A 10,145-nucleotide genomic window follows, 5' to 3' on the forward strand; every position below is an offset into this window, starting at 1 on the left:
TGTCAACCAGGGAGGGGCAGAGAAGTGCTGGGACATTTTCACCCTTTGGTGAGGGCAGCATTTGCTTCTCAAACTGTGCCTGTGATGGCCCTTTGGACTCATATTCCACTTCTAGACAACTGTACATCACAGAATTGTATAGACCACATGATGGGTCTTCACCAAGCTGTCCTTGATTTGTAAGAAAAACTAATCGTAAAATGTTTGTAATTATCCCTGTTGAATTTTATGTTGCGCTTTTGCATATCCTGACGGGCTGAGATTTGGGATATTGGGTCTGCCCTCTGGCACACACAGCCTACCTTGGCAGCTTGACCCAGTACAGCTCTAATAATGCTGTCCTCGTCCAGGTGTGGATAAAGAAGGGGATAAAGGGGCAACGGGAGCTGCCTGGTTTCCCACTCAAGATGCATGGCAGGTACCGTGTTAGGTGAAAGGCCAACAGGTGAGAATGAAACACAGTCCTTCAACTTCTGGGAGCTCAGCGAACACGTGAACAATGTGACACTCACTGACCACTATAATAGTCTATGTGCCCAGTGCTACGGGAACCCCCATGAGAGGCTCCTCAATTGTGCTTGGGAAGAGAAGAGTGGGGAAGCTCTAGAGAGAGGTGACATTTAAGATTTGCACAAAGAGATTTTTTATAATCAAAATTCCCTGAACATAGGTATATTCCATGACCCAGCAAGTCTACTCCTTAGTATATACCCAACAGAAGTGTGATCAGATGTCCACCAAAAGGCAGTTACATGAATGTTCATGGTTCATGACAGCGAAATGTCTAAGGGCCTAAGTCAGAAGCCACGCAAATATCCACCAACAGGGGAATGGATAAATAAATTGTGGAATGAACGATCTATAATCACATACAGTATGGATGACCCTCAGATGTAATTTGAACAAAAGAAGACAAACACAAAAAGTTACGTTCTGTATAATTCTATTTATATGAGAACAAGACTGGCAAAACTAATCTATAGAGTAAGAAGTCAGGACAGTGGGAGAGAGGGGTGACCTGAAGGGGACAAGAGGAGGCTTTGGGCACACTGTAATGTTCTGTTTCTTGATACGGGTCTGTTCGGTTTGGGAGAGTGCATCACACTCTATGCTTAGGCTATGTCCACCTTTCCTTGTGTATATTATATTTCATTGTAAAGAAAAACTTGACTATAGCCGTTTACACAGCTACACAACTACCTAATTAGTATAATTTTCCAAAACATATTCCAGTTATTTCTCTAACACTAGACCAGGAGCTCCTTTAGCAGTGGAATCTGGCTGATCCATCTTTATGCTCCTCCTTCCTTGATACAAGGAGAGTGATGGTTCCCAGTACCTAACAGACACTCGATGAATCTTCACGAAGCAGACACGGTGGGCGGTCTTCCAACATAGTAACCCTTCAGTGTACAGCTACACTGGTATATGTTGTATCCTAACGATCACTGCATTTATTTATAGATGCTCTCAAGCTGGTCCAAGATCTAATCAAAGTTAGGAGTGCTATAATAATGACCCATTCATGCATCCTAGAACCTAGCCTTTCCTTGTTGATTTTAAATCCATATGATATTCGATTGTTCGATACACTCGGCAGAAATATGTCATCATCCATTGCACCATGGAGCACACAGCCCTGTCGTATCGACTTCATTCTCTGTGTTTTCTCAAAGATGATCTGCATACAATTATACTCCTAATATAATTGTCAACCCAAGAACATGTAATTCACTCTTCCCTGGCCTCTCAGCTACTATGGAGAAGCCAGTGTTCTCTCACTAATTCTTTCGGTGTTTGTTGCTCTTTACAGGTGGGGGAGCCAATGCCAGGCAGGGTTGGAGCAGGTCTTCCCTCTCCCTCTCACATCTGGTTAACAGTTTTCTTGCCTCGTTTGCAGCTTCCGGGGCTCTGCTGGTTGTCTTGAATGTTTTCACTGTCTTCCACACTCTTCTGTGCCTTTGAGAACAGCCTTTTGTTTGCTAACAAGAGGAATCTGCAGTCTCATCAGCTCTAAACCAACCTCCCACCCCCGTTAGGCAAAGCGCTGTTCAGACAAGGAGTGGAGAGAAGAGGGGTGGAGGGACCTGGGGGGTTGGGGAGAGGTAGGGTGGACGGGTACACAGTGTGCTGAACCCACAGGAGCTGCTCTGCTCGACTGGCTCAGTGACCTTGGGCCTATCTGGGCCCCGTGACCTCGGGCCTATCTGGGCCCCGTGACCTCAGGCCTATCTGGGCCCCGTGACCTCACAGCTTAAAGGAGCTGGACTAGAAGATCCTGAGTCCTCTCCAGCTGTAAATATCCTGAACCCTAATTACAACTCCGATCATCTATATAATGAACAAAACTGTACAGACTCTCGCCTCTGGGTACTGAAACAGTAGGTGTTTTTTCTTCTTTCTTCTCTTTGGCATCTTGCAACTTGCCTACAAGTAAGTTTACATTACTGATATGTGCATATTCAACAAGCACAAAAAATCTGTGATTCTAGAAAGAAAATGGAAAAATCACCAAAAAAATAAAATAAAAGAATAAAAATGAAACAAACTTTTAAAACAAAGGCAGAGGAGAAATACAGGCCCAACTGAAGGCCCTAAATCCAAAAAAGAGCACAGAAGCTCTCCCCGGGCAACAGGAGCTGCCTGGTTTCCCACAACCGGGCTGAAAAAAAGTCTTTGTAAGGCTTCTGGCGCCATCTGCTGGCCATCTCAGAATCAACCACTCCATTTGGTTCGCAAAAGGGTTTCAAGGGAATCTGGTGAAACTTGATGAGGTCATGTTTAGCATAAAGATCACAATCCTTTTTTTTTTTTAAACAGGAAAGTGTCATCCATAATTACCTCTAGAATTCATTTTCGATTTTGCTTTACAGTAATGATGGTAATGGGAACAGCCACGTCAGTTACTTCCCTATGAGGCCCCAGGATGGTCACCCCAAAATATGAGCAATCCCTCAGGCCATGAAAACCCCTCAGAAATGATCCTTCAGCTGCCCTCCCCACTGTGCTCGGGCCTCATGTAGGGGGGCAGGCACTCTGAGGACACCCCCACACAACCCCACCATCTTTGAGCGGGTTGGCTTCATCTCCCTCTGTCTCTGCCCTCTTCTTTCCACAGATCTTCAACCAAATCGTCTTTGGCCTAATTTAGTCCAAATGGCCCCAAGCAGCCCTGCCTAGTGGGAGTCCTCTCCTTTGTCTTTCCACCCAACACCAACCCTGCTTTTCCACCTCCCCAATGGAAGTATGCCCCTCACTCCCTGTGGGTCCCAGCAGCCAAGCATAGCCTCTTTCCAATGTGACCCTTCTCATAGAAGCTGCCAGGGAAAGTCCCTTTGCTGTCTGGGGCTGGTCTTTGGGTGTAGGACAGTACACATATCCAGCAAGACTTGTTTAAGCCACTTTCTGTTCTAGACATTCATGAGAATTTCCTTCCATCACTTCTAATACCAGTCCTGAAAATCACCTCTCAAGCCTTTCTGAACTTCATGGTGATCTTCACGTGGTCATTATTAGTACAGAATAATGAGAAGATCCATCCTTCTGGGGTGAAGGAGCAACCCAGGAACCTCTGATTGGCCCTCTAGGGAGGGGAGGCTGGCCATATTTGGAGAACAGCGAGAGTGCCACCTCCCCCTGCAGCTCCTATATAGCTGGCCAGGCCTGGCTGACAAGAGGCTGTGCTGGAGGACAGTGCCAGCCTGTGGTTCTAGAGACAAATTCCGAGCAGCAAGCCCAGGTACGTGGGGAGGCAAAGTTTCCACACAGATTCCATTTCTGGGGTCGGAGTTGGGTGTTTTTAATCAGGTCTCTACCCCAGACTGCAGATCATGCCGTGATGTCTTTACTCCCGCTTCGTGGGTTGGGTCCCAAGTCGGGGAAGACTTGCAAGAATGTTTAGGTACCACTGGTCTAGCATTTCTGTTTTTTGGTGCGACAGTCAAATGTTTTAGGGTTGGCTGATTAGGATTTTGTTTTGTTTTTAAGTCCTTGCCTGTAAGAAGCAATTTCTTTCCAAGATCTTTGTGTGTGTGTGTGTGTGTGTGTGTGTGTTTAATGTGACTAGCCCTAATGAACTATTATGCTATTATTCTTATTTAAGATTTCTTCTACCAAGAGGTGTGGGCTGATGAGGTGGGGTGTGGTCCCCTATTTAGGAGCTTAATGACTGTCTGCTGCACGCTTGGATCTCTTTGGAGAAAGCCAGCATGAGCTCACTGTGATTGGGGGGTGGGAGCTGGGAGCCTGGGTAAGCCCACCTTGGGGCAGAGACACCGCAATGCCCCCAAGCAAGGGAAGGTCAGGGGAGGCCTCTTTTGCATGCTTCCAGAGAAGACAAGACATGGACTGAGGCTGTTTTTACCTTTATTTCTACATGAGAACACTGTAGTTGAAATTTTGAACAAAAAAAAAACCAAACCCAGTGCTGTCGAGTCGATTCTGACTCATAGTGACCCTATAGGACAGAGTAGAACTGCCCCATAGAGTTTCCAAGGAGTGCCTGACAGATTCGGACTGCTGACCCTTTGGTTATCAGCCATAGCACTTAACCACTACGCCACCAGGGTTTCTGAAAATTTGAACAGAGACATGCTAATACCTTCAGGAGCGCTGCAGAAGGGTGATGGAGAGGGCTTTGGGGGCTGAGCAAGCCAACTTCCAAGCTTCCTTCCCCCCCACACCCCCACCCCAACACTCCATGGACTCACAGTCAAGCTTTATTTAGGAGACAGCCTAAGCACACTCTGCTATAGTAACTTCCTGTTTCCCGGAGCCATGGGACAAAGGTCCAGGTGCTGAAAAGCCCTGAACACTTGACCCTGGGAGGTGAATTTCTACAATAGCTATTGTCTTTCAGAAGCCAGATGTGACAAACTACGGTGGGGGGCGAGGAGGGGTCTCTTAGGAGACCCTGTGCTCCCTTCATCTCTTTTCCTCTGAAATGCCTCACGGACCCTGCTCTTTGCTCAGGGGCCGCAGGGACTGGCCTTCATGCTCAGTGAGTCAAAAGCGCAAAATGTGAGCACCACACCCTCCATAGGCCCAAATGAGCAGTGCGGCCCTGGGAGGGTGGGGAGTGGAGACCACGTCACACAGAACTGGATTCAAATCTGCTGCCCGCTATTGCACAGCCCTGGGCACGTTACTTAAGTTCTCTGAATCCCAGTACAACTTTAACTTATAAAATGGTGATAATACTTCACCTACCCCATGTGACAATTGAATTAGGCCATGTCAGGGAGGGCTTAACACAATGGCTGACACATTGGAAGTCCTCAGTAAAAAGCTATGGAGGCTGGGGGAGGCATTATCCCCAGGGGTGAGACAGGAAAGGATGCATATAGCATGTTTTGACATAACCTGGGGAAGGCAAGGGTCCACTAGCCATCTCTCTTTCTCTCTCTTTTGCCCTCTCATTGCCATAAAGCCCTTTAGAATCAGCTAGTGGAGTTTTTTTTTTTTTTTTAGTGGATAGCAGAACGTGCCTGGGACAGCGCCAGCTTACAGCAGCAGACAATACAGAAGAAATATAATACACACCATCTAGTATGAAAAATTCATCGAGTTGCACACGTGTAATTTGTGTGCTTTTCTGTATGCATATTACGTCATTAAAACGTTCTTTAAAACATTAGTAAAGAACTTAAAAAGGTGACTTGAATAAAAGGAAAGACACATAAATTAAAAAAAAAAAAAAATCTATGCCCAGAAGCCTCTGATTCAACTCTGATACTCTATTTTCCTCCAGGGACCCTTGATTTGAAGGACTTGAGAGTAACAAGGAAACCTAACCTGTGGGTCTTAGGTCGTTACTTGTTTATTTTCCCATGCGTATTCAAAGGCATTTATAGTTGTGGGTTACAGCTTCTTATCTGCCTGAGAAAACCAGGTTCACCGCCCTGCAGGGATATAATTCCAGGGAAACGCAAAGACGGTTGATGTCTGAGTTAACCCTGTGCATCCCAAGCCTGGGAAAACCATTATGCTTTTTGGAAAAAGGTGGTGCAAACGGTGAATGTGCCTGGCCGCTAATTTAAAAGGTTGGAGGTTGAAATCCACCCCGAGGCACCTCAGAAGAAAGGCCTGAGATCCACACGCCAAAAAGCAGCCATCGAAAACCCTGTGGAGCACAGTTCCACTCTGATGCACATGGGGTCGCTATGAGTCAGAATTCACTGCCAACTGGTTTTGGTTTTTTGGAAAAAAGGCCAACGGGAGAGGAGGGAAGGCTGGTACCCTGCTGGGGAAACTGATAGCCACAGCCTTCTCTATTGCAGATTCCCCCACAATGAGGAAGCATCTGGGAGCTTGGTGGCTGGCCATTGCCTTTGTCTTGCTCCTCAGCCATCTCTCCATGGTCACCGCGAGAGGCATAAAGCACAGAATCAAGTGGAACCGCAAGGCCTTGCCCAACACCGGCCACGTCACGGCGGCCCAAGTCACCGAGACCCGCCCGGGAGCCTTCATCAGGCACGGCCGGAAGCTCGATATTGACTTCGGAGCAGAGGGCAACAGGTACTACGAGGCCAACTACTGGCAGTTCCCTGATGGAATCCACTACGACGGCTGCTCTGAGGCCAACGTGACCAAGGAGATGTTTGTCACCAGCTGCATCAACACCACCCAGGCGGCCAACCAGGAGGAGTTCTCTCGGGAGAAGCAGGACAACAAGGTTTACCAGCGCATCCTGTGGCGGCTGATCAGGGAGCTCTGCTCGGTCAAGCACTGCGATTTTTGGCTGGATCGGGGAGGAGGACTTCGAGTCAGTCTGGACCAGCCTGTGATGCTCTGCCTGCTGGTTTTCATTTGGTTTATGGTAAAATAAGCTTGCAAAGAGGTGGTCGCCCCAGAGGTGAAGCAGATAATCGAACACTGGTGAGTTATCCCGGTTCTTCTCCCCCAGCCCCCAAACCACCACTTGTGCCTGAAGGTACCAAAGAGCAATGATTCGTCGGCACTTCCTAGATGTCTCCCAAGTATTCACTCTGGTATTTGATTGTATTTGTGAAATGTGTGTGCACTGGTCCCCTCTGTGGTCTACCGGAGAACAGGGCTGGGACTCTTCATCACTGATTTCTCAGCATTTGGCTGCTAACCAAGAGGTCGGCAGTTGCAATCCACCAGCCACTCCTTGGAAACCCTGTGGGGCAGTTCTACTCTGTCCTATATAGTGGCTATGAGTTGGAATCAACTCCATAGCAATGGTTTTTTTTCTTTTGGAGGCGGGGGAGGTGGAGGTTTATACAGGGCCTGGCACATGGTATTATACAATAAATGTTTGGCAAACACATAAAAGAATGTGCCAGGAGCTGTGCCAAGCCCTTCACAATATTTCCCAACAACGCTTTGAGGTAGGTGTTATTCCCATTTTACAGAGGAGGAAACTGAGGCTCAGAAAGGTGAAGTGATTCGCCCAGAGTCACACAGCTAGAACGTGCCAGAGCCAAGGTTCAACCCTGGCTTGTCTGACCCCAGGTTTTCTGCTCTGTCCATTCCCAGAGCTGTCTCATCATCACCTTCTGATTCACAAGGCCCAGATCCAAACAGGTATCTCTAACGAAACTGGTGAAGCGCCCCCTACGGAAATGATTGAAAAGCCCCCCGCTGATGGCTGTGTGCTTTGGTCCTTTGTTAAATGGAGTTTAGTTTAACTCCGTTAAATAAACCACAGGGGCCCTGGTGGTGCAGTGGTTAAAGAGCTTGCCTGCTATCCAGAAGGTTGGCAGTTCAAATTCACCAAATTAAAATAGAAACAAAGCTAAGCAAAGGCTCAGAGATCATATTGTAAAGAAATCCTGCCAGACTGAATCCCAGAGCAGCTGAGACCTGCAGCAAGATGTTTGCACGGCACAAAGAGTTTTTCCACAAGAAGGGTGTTTGTGGCTTCCATCTCTGAAATAGTCCACGTATTTAAGAAAATATTTTTAAATGACATCTTTGCTTTCTAATGTCCCCCAACCCTAAGTGCTTGTTTTATGTACACATGTATGAGCAGCTTTAAATATACCTCTCTCTACACATGTGTTCACAAAGTCTCCATCGGCTACTTTAACAATACTTCGGTGGGGGGAGGGGAGGGAAACCGCCTCTGTGAACCACTTATCACTCAAAAAAATAAATACTCAGCAAAAAGGTTAGAAAGAAACTAGTGTTTTTAGGGAGAAGCAATAAAGAATTTATCCATGTCATAAGCGAAAGTAGATACATCACCTTAGTACATTATATGTATATACATATATTATATATATAATGAAATATGAATACGGCTTAAATAAAAATAATGAGTGTAATGCTCGAAGATGCCCCCCACAGGCACTCTGGGGTATTCTCAGAGAACTCCAGGAGTTTAGTGGTAACAGCTGCTGAATGTTATCAGTTCTACTTTAAAGAGAGTCTGTAAGAAAAAAAAATGTGTATAGTCAGACAATTTACCCTAAGTATTTTAAAACATGACTGTTGATAACAGTACCTCTTGTCCTTGAGTCCTCTGGTTATCAGTGTTCTTCTCAAAGATACATTTGGAAGGCTTGAACATTCAAAGCGGGGTGGAGGACCCGGGGCTGAGGCAGCCCGGGGAAGCAACTTCTCACCGGCTGCATGGAGGAGACGCCTGCCGTCTGCTCGTTAAACAGCAGGAGAGGAATTCAAGAAGGGACCTGGTTGTTCAGGCTGCAAGAACTTCACTCACCTTCTACTCCACAGCCCTGCTGAGTTCTAGATCAGAGACCAAGGAGTTAAACTAAATTCCCTGTAAAGCTTCTCTCTTGTATGCCAATTCTTTATTTAAAAAATAATAATAATAATAGCCAGAAAGCAAGAAAGAAAACATATTTAAAGGCTGATGTGGAAATTTCAAGCCCTGGGTCTTAAAAGTTTAATTAAAAGGGCACACATAGACACAGACTCAAAATGCCTTCATTTCTTATGTTAAAACACTTAGGTCATTGTGTAGTTGTTTTCTATAACTGCTGTCTCTTCTAGATTAGGTCATCATGTGGTCCTTTTTCTTTAATTGCTGTCTCTTTTCAATTTGTTAACGGCAGCTCCAGAAACCAGATTAAGTGGGGAGTGAAGCTGCACTTGGTGATTCGAGCGCAAAATTTATTTATGGAGCTTTGAATCGAAGCTGCCTGTGCTTGACCATCTTTGCCGCGCAGTTAAAGACTTTGTGAGCCTGTTGGTTACTTCCGCAACGTTTTACTGAGTGCCTACTATGTGCAAGACATCGTGAGGGCTTTGAGTTACTCTTTATATAATCATTCTTAAATGTCAATAATTTCACCCACCATTACTTTCCTCTACCTCTGACTATTGACTTTTTAAAAATAAGTTTATGGTAAAAGTGACATTAATATTACAACAGAAATCTAAAACAAAAATCGCTCACAATCCCATCATCTAATTCAATATTTTCACTTCTCCTATACCCCTGGTGGTGCAGTGTTTAAGAGCTTGGCTGCTGACCAAAAGGTTAGCAGTTGAGGTCCACCAGCCGTTCCTTGGAAACGCTGTGGGGGCCTATAGGGTTGCTATGAGTCAGAATCAACTTGCCGCCAATGGGTTAGAGCCCTCTAGTTCGTATCCACTTGCGTATACAAATGTATATATTTGCAATAATAATACAGGTGAGATCTTATATTTTAAATTTTCAATTAACTTTATTCTCGGCTTTTATTTTTCATTTTCTTATGGTGTTTGCTTTCTTATCTTCCCCTGTACCTTCCCCAGCCTTCCAGCCTAAGGTGTAACATCTGTACCTTTATCGTACCCAGATACATAGGTGAAGGCTTTTTGTGTGATTACTCCTTTTAAAAATGCTGTAATTATACATGTTATTCTTACCCTATGCAGTTTGTTTTCACTAACATAAGTCTGTATCATGAACCTCTCTCCAGGTCAACAGCTAGCTCGTTAACCAACTCGTCCTTTTTAATTCCTGTATAATATTCCATAGTACAGGTGTGCCATGGTTTAGCAGACAATAAATATCCTTATATGTACAACCTCGTGTGCTTTTGGTTCTGTGGAGCAGCTTTTACACACATGGAACTTCTGGAACAAAACCGCAGTGTCATTTACATTTTACTAGATGTGACCAGGTTACCTTCCCACATAGCTGCTGGAGCAGTTTCTGTTCCCACCAG

The 10,145-nt window shown here is 45.6% G+C and overlaps 1 protein-coding gene across 1 annotated transcript; it reads left to right on the plus strand.

The window, feature by feature from the left end:
- The first annotated feature begins 3,690 nt into the window (after nt 1–3,690).
- PRND (prion like protein doppel) lies at nt 3,691–9,230 on the plus strand. Its single transcript, XM_049869492.1, has 3 exons — nt 3,691–3,739; nt 6,279–6,876; nt 9,045–9,230. Exon 2 carries the CDS (start codon nt 6,290–6,292, stop codon nt 6,824–6,826), a length of 537 nt encoding a protein of 178 aa, XP_049725449.1. The 5' UTR covers nt 3,691–3,739; nt 6,279–6,289; the 3' UTR covers nt 6,827–6,876; nt 9,045–9,230.
- The last annotated feature ends 915 nt before the right edge of the window (nt 9,231–10,145 follow it).

The sequence above is a fragment of the Elephas maximus genome, chromosome 25 (genome assembly GCF_024166365.1).
Source record: "Elephas maximus indicus isolate mEleMax1 chromosome 25, mEleMax1 primary haplotype, whole genome shotgun sequence".
Lineage (NCBI taxonomy): Eukaryota > Metazoa > Chordata > Mammalia > Proboscidea > Elephantidae > Elephas > Elephas maximus.